Source organism: Acomys minous (assembly GCF_964271855.1).
Source record: "Acomys minous genome assembly, chromosome: 8".
Lineage (NCBI taxonomy): Eukaryota > Metazoa > Chordata > Mammalia > Rodentia > Muridae > Acomys > Acomys minous.
Window position 1 is genome coordinate 30321600 of NC_140489.1, and position 17022 is coordinate 30338621.

At 44.4% G+C, this 17022-nt stretch overlaps 1 protein-coding gene across 1 annotated transcript in view; it reads left to right on the forward strand.

Moving 5' to 3' along the window:
* The window catches only part of TMED8 (transmembrane p24 trafficking protein family member 8), a 39369-nt gene that overhangs the window by 9719 nt on the left and 12628 nt on the right, over positions 1 to 17022 (forward strand). The window contains exons 2-5 of the mRNA XM_084793203.1: positions 9022 to 9103; positions 13842 to 13971; positions 16278 to 16404; positions 16591 to 16896. Coding sequence (XP_084649329.1) covers positions 9022 to 9103; positions 13842 to 13971; positions 16278 to 16404; positions 16591 to 16896 — 645 coding nt within the window. The remainder of the gene's footprint in view (positions 1 to 9021; positions 9104 to 13841; positions 13972 to 16277; positions 16405 to 16590; positions 16897 to 17022) is intronic.

A 17022-nucleotide genomic window follows, 5' to 3' on the forward strand; every position in this document is an offset into this window, starting at 1 on the left:
CTCTCTCTCTCTCTCTCTCTCTCTCTCTCTCTCTCTCTCTCTCTCTCTCTCTCCCATATCAATAAGTAAATAGAAGCATGTTTCATATTTACAGAGTGGAAAACTAAGATTATAAAAATGTCATCTATTCCCAGGTTGCTTTTATATTAAATGCAACATCGGGAGTACTCCCTGAAGAGTTTTGGTGTTTCCTTCAGTGGTGGAAATTGATGGGTTGGCTTTAGAGTGTACATAGGCTACAAAGGCTTGTAAGTTTGTCAAGCATGGAAAGGCTTGCTTTGCAGAATACCTAGGTCCTGACAATATAAGGAAGTTTACCTTATTTTTATTATGTTCCACTTTATTACACCTCACCGATAATGTCATCTTTCACAAATTGAAATCTGTGATCATCCTGTACTGAGCAAGCACGTCAGCACCGTTTTCTAACAGTGTGTACTCACTTCTTACTGCGCGTACGTTCTGGTAATGCTCCCAGTATTCCAAGAATTCACTGTTACATGTGTTAGTGGTGATCTGTGATCAGTGGTCATTGATGTTAACATGGAACTTGCTTGGGGCCTCACAGATGGCTCTCATGTAAATCACATGAAAGCCAGCTTTATAGAAACAGACACCGTAAGTGAGGCCAGGAGTGGTTGATGTGTGCAAATGGCCCAGAAGGCAGCAACAAGTTATCATGTCTCTGCTAGAACAATTAGAACAATCACACCGAGGGCGGTACCCTGGGTGCAGCTGGCTCCTGACTAGGGTTGTTTGTCAGATTTCTTGTTTCAGGCAACGGAAGCTAATTCAGATTGCCGCAAGCAGAAAGTGAATCTATTAGGAGGATACGGCAGACTTATTAAATCACTGGAAAGAGAGAGTGAGGTGCCGGTGGCGCACTCCTTTAATCCCAGCACTCGGGAGGCAGAGGCAGGTGGATCACTGTGAGTTCGAGGCCAGCCTGGTCTACAAAGTGAGTCCAGGACAGCCAAGGCTACACAGAGAACAGAGAGAAAGAAGTGAAGGGGGTGGTAAGGAGGGAGGGAGAGAGGGAGGAAGAGAGAGAGAGAGAGAGAGAGTGCGCAGAGATGAGACAACAGTAGCAAGTGTTGTAACTACTCACATGCCAGTCCTGTTTCAGGTCCCCAGGCAAGGGACATTAGGCTGTGTGCCTGTCTCCTGACTTCTGGCACTGGGAATTGGAGGTTTTTCATTTCTCTCCTTGCTGTGTGTGAAACAGCCAGTCTCCTGCAGGGAGGGCTTGGGTATTTAAAAGCCAAAAGGCTGACAAGCGAGGAACCTTCAGATACAATTTACATCACCACTGAGAGCTATAAAGGTCAGACGTAGATGTCACAAGGGAAGGCGGTGGGCTTCAGATCTACACCTTTACACTAGATATAAGTCTCAGCAAGGCTCCCGGAGGTGTCACATAGGTAGTTTTTCAGCCCTTAAGAAAGTAAATGGTGCTCAGAAGTCAGCATGGGGAATTGGCAGCTGGAGAGGTAGCTCAGTGGTTAAGAGCACTGTTTGTTGTTCCAAAGGACCCGGGTTCAATTTCCAGCACCCACATGGCAGCTCACAACTGTCTGTAGCTCCAGTTCCAGGGACTCTGACACCTTCATACCAATGCACATAGAATAAAATTAAATAAACTATTTAAAAAGTTGGCATTGGTGTACCAAAAGCAAATTTGGCCACCTAGTTATTGCCTAATCGTGTCCTCTGTAGTCTGTCTCAACTGTCTTTACTAGTCAGAGCCTCTGTCACATCTGCTGTCCACCCCTACTGAAGGCTGCCACAAAATTGTACCCAAACATACACACGAGACAGCTCTTTAGGGATTCAGGAAGAATCAAGAGAAATTAATGAAAAAATTTCAAGGTTTTTGATGGGTTGGTGGGTGGGTGTTGAACCCCAGGGCCTGATACATGCTAGACAAATGATCTGCCACTAAGTTGTATCCCCAACCCTGTGCCTCAGTTGCCTGTTTGTACCTTTGCTATGACTTTCAGCTGCAGTGCCCTTTCTATCTGAATTGACTGGGTCCTGCGTATTCATTAAGACAGTGCAATTGTCCTCCCTTTCAGGAAGCCTTTGATACCTGGCCCCTTTGTTAAGTGTTTCCCTGATAATCTACTTAATAGTTGTGTCTAGATGGTATCGTGTATTTTCCATTACATGCTCTCCAGGTTACTTTTATCTAGTAGACAGAGTCGTTGAAGGGACACATTTAACTCTGTTCACAGCGTGGAACACTGTCTGGCACGTAGCAGGGGCCTGGTAAAGATCTGTTGAATCAAGGTAGTCGTTAACTCAAGTTCTTAATTAAATTTTTATGTGACTCCTGTGTATTATACAAAACGCTTGGCAGAGGGGTCTGCAGGAGGCTCCGTGCCCTATTCTAGGTGGATGAAAGGGCAGGGCGAGGGAGATCACTTTGTAAAGTGCTTGCTGTGTAAGCACGAGGGGCCTGAGTGTCAAAAGCCAGGTGTGATGCCAGTGCTGTGGAAACTGAGGCAGGAGGCTCCCTGGGCCAGACTAGCTGAATCGATGAACTCTGATAAGAGCCTATCTCGAAAAGCACAGTAGAAGCCAGGGGAGTGGCCCCAGAAGCCTGATGACGGACAGAATCCCCGGAACCCATGGAAGGCTGGGTGTGGTGGTGCACATCGGACAGCTTCTGTGGTGAGATGGGAGAATTGCCAGCTAATCTGAGTACACAATACCGCAGCAAGACTCAGGGAAGGGTGGAGGGCAAGAACTGACCCCTCTGTAGCATACGTGCCTGGACATGTGTCACACACACAGACACACACACACAGAAACAGACACACACACACACGTATACACAGACACATAGACACACACAGACACAGATACACACTCACTCAAAGACACAGACACACACACATACACAAACACACACACACACACACACACACACACACACACAGACACAGAGACACAGACACAAATAAAAAAAAATATATATATATATATAGGTAGAGGGCTGAGTGTGGTGGTGGATATCTTTAATCCCAGCACCTGGGAGGCAAAGGTAGTCAGACCTCTATATGAGTTCAAGGCCAGCCTGGTTTACAGAGCAAGTTCCAGGCCACCCAGTAGTGTTTATTGGATTAGACTTCTTTCCTACACACACACACACACACACACACACACACACACACACACACACACACACACCCCACACACACACACACCTGCACACATCTGTTTGCACACATGCGAACACCTACACACATAATGTACACATACGCAAAAGGGTCACTGTCATTACTCAGTGAAAAGATGGGCTAATGGTGTACATAGTGTGAGCTTTTTTTCCCCCTCCCAAGACAGGGTTTCTCTGTGTAGCCTTGGCTGTCCTGGACTTTGTAGACCAAGCTGGCTTGAACTCACAGAGATCCACCAGCATCTGCCTCCCTGAGTGCTGGGATTACAGGTGTGCGCCACTGCACCCAGATTGAGCTTATTTTTTTAAAGAAAAAAAGCAAGGTGTTTTATATGCGTTAAGGATTTATTTTGGTGATATAAATTATCAAAAGACTGTAAGTTAAAATAGTGTGTCATCATGATCTACATAGCAAATTAGTAAAGATTATGTGCACATTCTTATATAGAAGACAGTCACATTTATTTACTCCTAGCAAAGTGAAACTTGGGAGTAATTAGATCGTGGGTGTTGTGGTTAATTTAGAAAGATGGCCTAATAAATGTCTATTATTAGGCTACGGTGGTATTTTCTAACCCACTACCAATCAATAAAAGCACAGACACCTGTTATATTTTAAATTAGCCGTGGTTCACCTGGAGCAGGGCAGATACTAATCCCCTAAACTATCTCCCGTATCTCCCTGCTTCTGATTTCTGTGGAGCTACCTCCCATCTATAATTCCAAATACTTGGCTAGTGTTCTTCATTTGAGCCAGATTCTCCATCCATGCCAGCCATGTGCTTCTTCCTCCACCTAACCCACGGTGACCTCCTTCCTGCTCCTCTTCCTCTCTCTTGTTCCCAAGATCCTCTTCTGGCGTCTGATTGCGTCCTTTTCCAAGAACCTCTCTGTACCAAACGCCTGGGAACCTTAGCCACACCTACCCCATTGGTCCTGCCTGAGTGTGTTTGGCTTTTTATTGGTCAAACAGGAATAAGTTTGTAGGCAAGGTTACAAACATCTTGGGGTACATGAGTCTGCTCATTTGGGCAGCAACCAGACCAACCCTCAACAGGTGAGTATGAAAGTCATGATGGACAGTCATATGTGCTCTAACCTAATAAAAATAAAAAACAAATTAAAAGTAATATATTAGGACTAGAGATATGGCTCAGAGGTAAAAAAGCATTGTCTGTTCTTCCAGTGGTCCTGAGTTCAATTCCCAGCAACCACGTGGTGGCTCACATCCATCTATAATGAGATCTGGTGTCCTGTTCTGGTATGCAGGCACACATGCAGGCAGGATACTGTAAAAATAAATGATAAATAAATCATTTTAAAAAGTAATATATTAGTTACTTGTTGCTGTGATAACACCCTGACCAAAGCAGCCTATGGGACAAAGGATTTATTTTTGCTTAGAGTTCAAGGGTACAATCCATCATGGTGAGTTTCTTTGTTACTTTTCTACTGCTGTGAAGAGACACCATGACCAAGGCAACTTATAAAAGAACGTGTTTAGCTGGGGCCTTACTTACAGTTTAAGAGGATGAGTCCATGACTGTCATGTTGTGGAGCATGGCAGCAGGCGTGACACTGGAGTAGTAGCTGAGAGCTTGCATCTGACCCACAAGCAAGAGACAAAGAAAGAGAGGGTTTGTAGATAGTTGGGAATGGCATAAGTCTTTTGAAACATAAGAGCCCACCCCATAGTGACATACCTCCTCCAACAAAGCCACGCCTAGTAATCCTTCCCAAACAGTTCCACCAATTGTGGACCGCGCATTAAAGCAGATGAGTCTGTGGGGCCAGTCTCATTCAAATCACCATGGGGAGGAAGTTGCCGTAGCAGGAGCTTGAGGTGCCCACAGTCAACTGGCCAAGTTGCATCCGGAGTCTGGAAACAGGATGCTGAATGCTCAGCTAGCTTCCTCTTTTTTATTTATTTTTTATTTTTTTATACAGTCTAGGGAATGGTGCCACTTATTTCTAGAGTGGGTCTTCTCACTCCGGTTAACACAATCGAGATAACCCTTTCCAGGCAAGCCCAGAGACTGGCCTAATCTAGATAATTCCTCATTGGCATGCACTGATGCTTGTCTCTTGGGTGATTTAGGTCAGTTTTATCTGATAGGAAAATATCCATTTGTCAAATTGACAGTTGGTATTAACTATCACAGATATCAAGTTGGGTGCGGGTGTGGTGGTAAACAAATGCCGCCCCAGCAATTCAGGGTGAGTACTTGAGCCCAGAAGTTCAAGACCAGCCTGGACAACACAGTGCGACCCTGTTAGATAAGGTAACATTCATTGCATGTTAAAGTCTGTCAATTTCCTAAATAGTTTGCAAATTTTACTCTGGTATTAAGTTGTGGGAAAGTGGGTATCCACTTATTATTGCTATGAAAACAAAATGATAGGTGATCTTTGCCAAAGAATTTTTTACCCTGCCTGGCTGTTTTTGTAATATTGATGGAATGAAAAACTTGTTTTGTTTTTGTGGCTTTTTGAGGCAGGGCCGTCCTTTGCAGCTTAGTCTAGCCTCAGCTGCCTCAGCCTTCTGAGTTAGTCTGTCTCATGAACGATTGGCCCCTTTATCGTTAAATAATCGCCTTGGTCGTCTCTTGTGGCACCTTTGGCTTGATATGTGTTGCGCACGCGTGAGTATTTGTTTGATTGATTTTTAGTTTTCTAGGGTCTTGTGGGCTTTTGAGACAAGGTCTTGCTGTTGTGACGCAGGCTGGCTTTGAATTTACAACAGTCCTCAGCCTCCCAAATGTTGGGATAACAGGAGCGCTCCGCTGTGTCCAGCTGGATCACTTTATCTGCTACAGGCCTAGCCACCTGTGCTCTCTCGGTCACCGCAGCGTGGGCTATCCTTTACTTCAGCTGTGGAGCCCTTATATCTGAGGGGCAGCGCTTGTAAACATGTCTTCCCGCATGCCGTCCTCTGTTTTATGCTGCTGTAACAAGACTGGAGAATTTATACCTTTATTTTTTCAGCATTGACCATTTAACCCAGTTCAGGCATTACGAGGCAAGGACTCTACCTTTGAGCTGTAGCCTCAGTTTCCCCTTCCCCCTTTTGCGGTGCTAGGGATTGAATCGAGGCCCCTCAGCTCACCCTAGGCAAACACTCTACCTTCCTCAGCTGGAGACTGGATAGTGAACAAAGCTTTATTTCTTGCAGTTCTGGAGGCTGGGAAATCCAAGGTCACATCCACCAGGGGCCTTCTTGCTCATGGCCACAGGCTGAAGGACAAAAGAACAGGTGATAGAGAGGTTGGGGGAAGGGAACTGAACCCATTCTTTCACCAGCAGTGCACACTCCTGGGCTCCTGGAGTCATCCCCTTCCTGAGCAGCATCCTATGGAAAAGAACTGGTGCTCATTGGAGCATCAGCTGACTCCAGGTCTGAGCAGGGCATTGGTAAGATGAGCCGAAGATGGGTCCTGTTAAAGGGCTGTACAGGAGCCAACTTTAAGGAGCGATCACAGGACGAGGCTAGGGAAGTGTGAAACAAATATGTTAAAGTATGTGCTTTGATGATACTCACTAGTCATTTTCACCTATTTTTAAAATTATTTCGCCAATTGAAATTAATCCTTTGTTCTGCTCTTTTTCTCTCCCTTTGATTATTTTTACCATTGTTTCTCCTGATGTGTCTTGCTATGTAGCCCAGGCTAGCCTTGAGTTCAAGATCTCAGCTTCTTGTATGCGTCAGTACACCTAGCTCCCTACCCCTCCCCCCCGCCCCTTTTTAAAAAAAATGAGTCTCCCAAGGCAGCCATGTAGTGTATGAGGAGAATCTTCTGGTAGAAGAATTTCCACTAATTCACATACAACGCGCTAGACTAGGAAAAAGCATTTTCTGGTTTCTAATGAAATTAGACACTTTTAGACACCGTGGATACTTGCCAAAGCCTTTCGATGAAAGATACAGTCATTTAAAACTATAATATTTACCCTTTTAAAACCAACCACAAAACAAGTCTGTGAAAAATGTTCATTAGCATTTGATGCATGTCTTTTAGGAATAGACACTGGCCAGGCGGTGGTGGTGCACGCCTTTAATCCCAGCACTCGGGAGGCGGAGGCAGGTGGATCTCTGAATTCAAGGCCAACCTGGTCTACAAAGCCAGTCCAGACAGCCAGGGGTATACAACGAAACCCTGTCTAGAAAAGGGGGGGGGGGAGAAATAGACACCGAAGAGGCTGTAGCAGGGCCTGAACATGGCAAACAAATGTGCATACATACATGAGAGAACACACATGTAAATACATATAAGCCTGACCTCCATATGAATACATTTCTGAAATGATACGCATCAAATAGTTAACATTGGCTACCTTGGTTTAGTAGATTTATGCTTAATTTATGTGGCTTTGTGGTTATTTTGCTTATCTGTATGTTTTTATTTTTTCTAAAATAAATAATAGACTATATATTAAAATGTTTGAAAAGAAAATAAGTTGTATCAGCACTCGGGAGGCAGAGGCAGGCGGATCACTGTGAGTTCGAGGCCAGCCTGGTCTGCAAAGTGAGTCTGGGACAGCCAAGGCTACACAGAGAAACCCTGTCTTGGAAAACCAAAAATCAAAACCAAAAACCAAAATAAAAGAAGAAAAAAAATTGTATAAAGGTAAATGGAAATTTTAATCTATGTTTTATTTATTCTACAGTAAACAAAGTTGTTAGTGCAATTTTTAAAATTAAATTTATTTTTTGTTTGTTTGTTTTGTTTTTCAAGATAGGGTTTCTCTGTGTAGCCTTGCCTGTACTGGACTCACTTTGTAGACTAGGCTGGCCTCGAACTCACAGTGATCCACCTGCCTCTGCCTCCCAAGTGCTGGGATTAAAGGCGTGTGCCACCATGCCTGGCTGTATTAGTGCAGTTTTTAAAAATGAATTTGGAATAATAATATGAACCGGTGAAGTCTGAATTTAAATTTAAAATTCATTATTTTCCAAAAGTTTATCTCAAAAAATAGAGCATGTGAGGGAGTAGACTTAGAAAACGTTTATATTTAGAAGCTAAGGGAAGCCTGGTTGATGTATTTAGACCAACAGGGTAAATTTGCAGTTTAAAAAAAAAAAAATCTAGTGCCTGGATAGTGTTATTCTCAGAAATGTTTTGTCATTACTGACGGGGAGCTGTGTGTTTTAGCTTCGTCCTTTGAGGGAAGCAGTGGGAAGCCAGACCCATCCAAGGTGGAGCGGACAGCCTAGGGAAAAGGACAGAAGGACACAGTGGGCAATGTAAATATTTGAACAGATCGAGAGGGAGGAGTGACCTTAGAGGGAAGCACCCTCCTAAGCATGTTGCCTCAGTGGGCTGGCCTCTTCAGGCATTTGTGACCTGCCATTTGGGCGTTGTGAACCACACCCATCCAGGGGCTCTGGAAGAGCAGCAGGTGTTTCCAGCCTGTGAGCCATCTCTCCAGCTTCTTGCACTGATCTCTGTATAGGATGAGCTATGGGTATATATGCTTTCCACAATGACTTTTTTAGACAGGGTCTCAAGTAGCCCAGGCTGGTCTCAAACTCTTTTTTTTTCTTTTTTTTTTTTTTTTAGTATTTTCATTTAATTTATGTGCATTGGTGTGAGGGTGTCAGATCTTGGAGTTACAGACAGTTGTGAGCTGCCACGTGGGTGCTGGGAATTGAACCCCGGGTCCTTTGGAAGAGCAGGCAGTGCTCTTAACCACTGAGCCATCTCTCCAGCCCTCAAACTCTTTATGTAGCTAAGGCTGGCCTTGAACTCCTCATCTTCCTGCCTCAGCCTCCCAAGTCCTAGATTATAGACGTGTTGCTACTGTTCCCTCTCACAGATCAATTTCTTTCTGTGATTTTCTAGAGAAGGAAGATCTGGAACACAACGAAGTGAACTCTCCACTGGCCTCTGCCTCTGACCCAGCAGCCCAGCCCTCACCCTACAGGTAGGGACGAGCAACTTGTGGGGGATAGAATGCTTCTGGAAGTGTTGCCCTCTGAGAATAAAAGAGCTGGTGGGCAAAGTAGGCAGTGACTTTAAGGGTAAGGCACCCTGCGGTATTAAATGCGAATTTTCAGGTGAAGCATCACGATCACCTTTAGGCTGTCATTCTTTTGCATGTATTATCTACTTGTTTGTGTTGTGAGTGCCTTCGTGTATGTCTGTGCGCCGTGCGCATGTCCAGTGCCTCCAGGGGCCAGAAGACATGTGCGGAGTTACAGGTGGTTGTGAGCTGCAGGACCTGGGTGCTGGAAGCCAAACCGAGTTCCTATGAGAGAACAGCGGGTGCTCTAAGGTGCCGAGCCATCTCTCCAACCTCTAGGTTGTCGCTCTTAATTTTCTTCTCTGTCCGTCTCATCCACTCACTGTCACTGATAGGCATATGATAGAAAGGAAGGGTTATAAAAGCGAGGCTAGCCTGAGAGGACGCCGTGAGTCAGTAGTGGAACACAGACGTCTGCCTTCAGCATCATAATCTCGTCACTCAGTTCCTAACCCAGTACTGTCTGGTAGAACCCGTGGTCCCCATGGCTGGGCATAAAAAGAGGTGTTACAGTATTTATGACCATCTCATACTTCTTGAGTTGTATTCAGCTCTTGCTTCCTCTGCGTACGAAATAATTTATAATGTGGTTGGGGGTACTATAATAACTAGCCATGCGTTATTTGAATGTTTCTCGATAGTAACAGAAATAATGATGGCTTATGAAATAGTTCTCTTTGCTAAATACTGTGGTTCAAAATGTATTCCCTATACCTTCAATCCCTATAACCCCGTTGAAATAGGTAGAGGTCCCTGTAGTTAAAATGAGGAAAATGAAATAGTAAATTCTGTACTCGGTTCAGGTTTCTATAGCTCATCATTATAACTAATATGAGGTTTAAGTTCTATGCTTAGGAAGGCTATGCTGATGTACACAGAGCTCTGCCTCAAGGCTTTCTTTTTCTTGAGTGTGGATGGGCGTTTTGCCTGCACCATAAGCATGCCTGGAGTCCACAGGGGCTAGAGGGGGTCCTGGAGCCCCTGGGACTGCAGTCACAGACAGTTGTGAGCCACCGTGTGAGGCCCATGGAAGAGCAGCCAGTCCTTGTAACACCTGAACCATCTCTCCAACCCCTCAAGGTTTTGATGACATGCAATGTTGATGCTCTTGACATTTCCTAAGGCAGGAACTTTTCATCTTCCTGTCACCGTCTCTTCGTGCACACGTTGTCGTGAGGGGTCTTTAAAGGACAGGTCTATAGCACAGAGCTGTTTTATCCTCCTAACAGGAAGTTTCTTGAGAAACACAGGACATTCTTAGACAAAATGATTTAATTTTAAAGTTTTGTTTATAAATTTAGTGAAAGAAGAAGCTCCAGCGTACATGGTGACAGAAGCCTAGCACCTGTGTTTTGTATCTGTTGGAAATGCAAACAGGGCAGTTGTCTGGCTTTTCTAGTGAGACTAGCTGTCTGGCCAGGCCCTCCCCATCCTTCAGGTCAGTCTGCTCGGGGGCAGTGTAAGCCAGAAGACTTAATTGACTAAGGTTTTTTGTTTTGTTTTTCTTTTCTTTTTTTAACATGGCCTATCACTGGCATTAACTTATTGGCAACTTCTCTTTCCCCAAGTACCTTTTGCTAATTCCTTAAAGCATAAAATTTTTATGTGAATATTAAATTCACGTGGATATTATAAGCCTCCTTTAAAGTATTTTTTAATTGGTACTGGAAAGATGGCTTAGTGAGCTGGGTATGGTGGTGCACGACTGTAATCCCAACAACTGGGAGGCAGAGGCAGGCCGATCTCCGAGTTCGAAGCCAACCTGTCTACAAAGTGAGTCTAGGACAGCCAGGGCTATTATATAGAGAAGCTCTGTCTTTAAAAAAAAAAAAACAAAAAACACACACAAAAAAAACACCTTAAAATAATAAGCTAAAAAGGAAAGATGGCTTAGTGGTTAAGAGCACTTGCTTGCTCTATAGTCATGAGGACCTGAGTTAAGGTCCCAGGACCCACACAACACTCTGGGCATTTCTGCAAACAAGGGGAGCAGACAGAGGAGGATCTGCTGGGGCTCACTGGCATTCAGCCTGGCTGAAATGTGAGCCCCAGCTCCAGGGAGACACTCTGCCTCAAAGGACTAGGCAGAGGGTGGTTGAGGAGGTCATCTGACACCCTGTTCTGGCCTCAGCACACACACAAGTATGTGCACCTGCACAACACACGCATGCACACTTACACAGACAGCACACACAAACAAATAAACATATATACATAAAACAAAAGCTTAAAAATAAAAGCAAAACTCTGTTCAAAGTAACACACATAAAAGCAAAGAAGAGGCTTGTTGGTTTTAGAAGCCACATATAGTAACATTAGCTTAGCAATTCTGAAGAACTTTGTTAATGTCAGTTTCCCCAATATCACAAATAATAGTGTGATCCAAAATGACATTTGTTCCCAAACAGGAAGTGGCGCATCCTCTAATTCTTCAACAAATAATCTGGAGATAGCTACTGTTTATTCATCCAATAGACACTTGTTGAACACCTGAGAACACTGCAGATGAACAGAGCGGTCCAGGGTTCTGTTGTCGCGGGGCTTATACCCTGGTGAAGACGGCGGGGAGGAAACAAGTGCACAGCATGTCTCATCAGTGGCCTTCACCTGTGAAATTTGCTGTTGTCCTCCAGATAGAGTCTAATGGGGTCCCAACATGAGGATGTCAAAAGCCTGTACCTTCAGTGAGCAGATAAAGAAAGCCAGATTTGTCCCTAACCAGAAAACACCTTCAAGGAAACACAAACGTTTTTAATTTGGCACTGTGTAAGGAAGGGATGAGAAAAAAACAAAACAAACAAAACCCCCCAAAACAACAACAACAACAACAAAAAACCCTGAGAATATGAACCATATCTTGTCATTGCCAGTGTGTACATTTGAACAGTTTTCTCTGGTTAATAGTATTCTGAGCACCATGCCAGTGGAGAGCTTAGTACAAGTTTTGGCATTATGCTTTCAACATACCCTATGTTCCAACTGTGTTTAATTTTAAGGCCAGTGTACCTTACAATTAACAAAATGTGGTACATAGTATGTCAGTTCATGGTAAGTACAGTGAAAAAAGCTGGGAAGTCATTTTGTACAGGAACATCCAGGAAACCTCTCAGAAAGTGACTCTTAACAGAGAGCTGAGGTAAGAAGCACGCAGTAAGTTAGTCAGAGGAGGATTGTCGTCGCCATCGTCATTGTTGTTGTTTTGTGTCTCAGGCTACAGCGAGTGCAGAGCCTCCCAGTCCTCCAACCAGCATTGTACTTGAGGTACTGAGGTAAAGAGCCAAGCCGTCAGTGTTCTGGGTGCCCTGGGCAGTGTGGGGATCCGGGAGCTAAGGTCGGGGTTCGGAGAGTGCCATAGTCAGGTTGGTGTGAGATGCTGGGCACACAGAGGAATGAGACCCACTTCTCAGCATACAGCTTGCCTTCTAGTGAAGGGGCGGCAAGAAACAAGAGTGGACTCAAGCTCACCGAGTTCCCATGTACAGCGGACGATGTAAACAACCGATTCTGAGTCCTCACTTTCCTCAGTCGCTCTGAGGTACGCTGGCGTGACTTGAGTATTCGAGGAAGATATAATCTATAAATTAAAAGTGATTTTTCTTATCTATGCTACCAAGGAAAATGATGTTACTGATAGCCTAAAAGCAGGGGCTCTCAGATGTTTACACTTTGAGTACTTGGTGAAGACCTCAAAGGATTTTTTTTCTTCACTGTACAAGCTGAGTGTGGTGGCTCACATCCTAGCATTCAGGAGGTTGGGGCAGTGGGATCACTACAGGTTCAGGGTCAGTGTGAACTACAGAGTAAAATAGTGTCTTAAACAACATCCAAACCTTAAAAAAATCATATTAGAAATTAAGGCCTAAAATCATAATATTGTTAATTTACTCATTTGAAAACAATAATCGACTTACTACATATTACTATAAATAATATATCTTTAATGAAAAACAACCAGCTTTCAAAGCAAAGATCACACAGTATAACAGCATAAATCCCTGGTTAATGTCTGGTTTAATAAAAGACAATTGAATTTTCACCTCTGTATCTTGATTCATTCTGGTGTACTGTCACAGGTAGTCTCTGGAAAATTCCACTGCCTATTTCAGAAAGAAAAAATGTAGATTACCAGGAGTTGGCACACAGTGGGTGAGGTGCTGGCAGAATAAGGTCAAGAGGTCTCTGCTAGCATGGTGACTAGAGTTAATAATAATGCCTTTACACTCAGAATTAATTACAAGCAGTAAATTAGCAATGTATTTATAATACAGAAACTAAGTATGTGAAGTAATGAATATGTTGGATCATTTCAAGTGCCTACATGTATCACAGCACCACACTGTATGCCACAGACATATACATTTAAAATTTGTTAATTAAAGTAAATAAATCTAGCATAGCAACAAAGAAGACCAGACCCTGAGTCCTGTGGCTCTAGAGCCTGGGGACTGGCTTTATCAGTTCCCATGCCCTTACTGTGAGCCAGTCAGCTCTGGGCAGTAAAGAGACATGGACCTGAGTGCGGAAGTCAGGATGGGGGCGCTGTCTCCCGAACGTTGTTTTCTTTCAGCGTTTCTCTGGAGTGATTATGCCTCTTCAAAGGCCCCTTGAACTGACATGTGTTTTGTTTTTTCTCTGAGAGGCCACAGATGGTATCTCCATCGAGTAAGGATACCACAGAAGATCTGCAGAAAGCGGCTGCTGCATCAGAGGTTCAGGCTCCGGGGGAGCAGGCGTTGCTGCCAGCAGGCCAGACCCAGGTTCTCAGTGAGGTAGGGGGTGTACTCAGGCTCTTAGGAAAAGGCGAGCTTCTGGCACCCACACTTAGGCACATAATGGGTGGGTTGGAAATAGCACTCCTGAGATATGGTGGCTCTCAGAACTGCATTATTGAGTTACAGAAGAAATTATTTTGGGAAAAAAAAACCCTCAATGTTGTAAGTTGGGGCTCCAGGTAGCCCAGGGGACATGGTTTGGACACCCCTGTGAGGCATTCATTTTTAATTATTTGGAGAATAATTATCTGTCTCTCCCATACAGCTTGTCATTGTATTAGCGCACAAAAAAAGAAGTGTCAGAGTGGATGTCTCGTAGTCTCTAAACTCTTGATGAAGCAGCCTGAAGCCATTGAGTATTAGCTGGGCCATCCTTACTGAGGTCTGCTCTGTATTTATGTAGAGTCTTAGGAACAGTGTTGTAACTAGTGATTCCTTTGACACAGGCAGGGCAGGTAGGGATGGCTTGTGCTATTATCTGCATTGTTAGTGATATAATAGTTAGAATTTGTGTCAATAAAGACACCAAACATTGTACCTTTTGCATAATGCTCAGCAGTTTATAGGAATTTTTGCCTACAAACTTCATTTACTGTGATCACACTCTAGTGAGATAAATGCCACTCTGTCCCCATTTAGCAAGCGTAGAAACTAAGGCAAAAAGCTTTACTGTGACTCTGCCGCTAACTAAGTTGCCATTTAAACCCATGGTCTAAAATGAAGGGTTCCTTTAAACATGCTAGCCAAGGTCTGACTCGCTTTTCTTAGGTGTGTGATGAGAAGGTGTGGGCTTAGTCTCTGAAACAGCTCTTGTGAGGACACAGCCTAGGTGGATCACAACTTGATTTACTTAGACAAGTACAACCCCAGCCTCCTACCTGGATTGCTGACTCACCGATGTGCCCTCCCTGTGGGCAGTAGGTATAGATTTCTTGTTGAGTTGCCTACCAGCCGAGGAGGGAGCAGGAAATGAAGGCATAATATCACAAACCGAGGAACACGATGTAAGTGGTTCAGAGGGAAGTCTCTCCAGAGTGGTTGCAGATTTCTGTGTGGGTTCGTGAGGGCCTTTTGTATCAAATGGTATCAAATGCCACTTGGATCCTTTTATGCAAGGCAGATCTCTGGCAGCACATGTACTGTTCAAATGGAAGTCTTATGGCTGTCTTAAAAATGAAATTGTAGGGCTGGAGAGATGGCTCAGAGGTTAAGAGCACTGCCTGCTCTTCCAAAGGTCCTGAGTTCAATTCCCAGCAACCACATGGTGGCTCACAACTATCTATAATGAGATCTGGTGCCCTCTTCTGGCATGCAGACACACATGCAAGCAAAACATTGTATATATAATAAATAAATAAATCTTAAAAAAAAAAAGAAATTGTAATTATTAGAACATTGTGGGGCTAGAAAGATGGTTCCTTGGTTCAAAACAGTGGCTGCTTTCCCAGAGGATCCGAGTTCGGTTCCCAGCGCTCATGTCAGCGCTCACAACTGCCCGTAACTATCTCCAGGGTATCCAGTGCCCTCTTCTCTCCTCTGCAGGCACCCATATATACATGACAGCTCACACACACACACACACACACACACACACACACACACACACACACACACACTCACACTCACTCACACTCACTCACACTCTTAGGGAACATTGCTAGTGAAATACAGGGGGAGACAACTTGTAGCCTGAGGTGTGAATGAGGGAGAAGTAGGAAAAGGATACAGAGGAATGGAAAGAACAGGTAAGGAAGAGAGGAAAATTAGAACCCAGATACTCTCTGCGATGCTTTTGGTAAATTTGGTGACTGATGGTGACGTGAAAGTAATTGGTGTAGCCTTTGATATAGAAATGGTCATTCAATGTGTGGGAGTATAACTAGCCTCCAGACGGGAGTGATATGAGAGCAGCCACTGGGACGTACAGTGCAGGTTGAGACAAGACCAAGGCATGGCCAGAAACCCTGTTGATGTAGGCCCATAGCAAGCTCTGAGGATATTTGTAGGGAGGATTTTGTAGAGGGTCTGGAGGGAAAAACAAACAAACAAACAAACAAACAAACAAAAACACTTTTTCTCAAGTTGCAAGGGACAGGGAAGAAAAGAATCTTTAGGGGACATTTTGGTGAAGTTAAAAAGTAGACCTTGAGGGTAACTGTGTGCTTGTCAGAAAGAAAGAACGCAGATTAACACACCAACTTTCAGCTTGCGGTCTCAGGGAAGAGCAAGGCAGCCTGCGTTTGGAAAGAGGCTAATTGGAATCCGCCATCGTTAAGTCCTGTAACCAGAACTCTGTCGTGCAGATGGCCAAGTACCGAGCTCCGCAGCGGCCTGGAGACACGGTTATGATCCAGTCGGAGCACACTGGGACTATAGATGTGCTTTCAGCGGATTTGGAATCTGCAGATCTTCTGGGGGACCACAGGAAAGGTGAGACCTTTGGAAGCATAGAAGGTAGCTTTAATCTCCAATAGATACTTGAAGGACGGAAGACAGAAGGATGGAAAGGAAATGGGTTGTGAAAGGAAGTGATGGAAGCCCTCAGAAAGAGCGTTGCATGTTAACCTTCCAGGAGCGCTCTCCAGCTTCTCCGTAGTAAGCTGTCTGTCCTTTCAGTGTCTCCGCCTCTGATGGCTCCTCCATCCATCTGGACCTTTGCCAAAGTGAAGGAGTTCAAAAGCAAGCTGGGCAAAGAGAAGAACAGCCGTCTGGTGGTGAAACGGGGAGAAGTTGTCACCATCCGGGTCCCCACCCACCCCGAGGGAAAGCGCGTCTGCTGGGAATTCGCAACCGATGACTATGATATTGGCTTTGGAGTTTATTTTGACTGGACCCCAGTGACCAGCACCGATATAACCGTGCAGGTCAGTGACTCCAGCGAGGATGAGGATGAAGAAGAGGAAGAAGAGGAGGAGATCGAAGGTAAATGTAATTCTTGTTCAGTTTGCTCAACCTAATTGCTAGTGGCTGCTTCGTGGATTGTAGCATATCTCTTTCCCCCAGAATGCACTGCAGCACTGCAAGCTGATGGGGTTGGTATTGATGCTT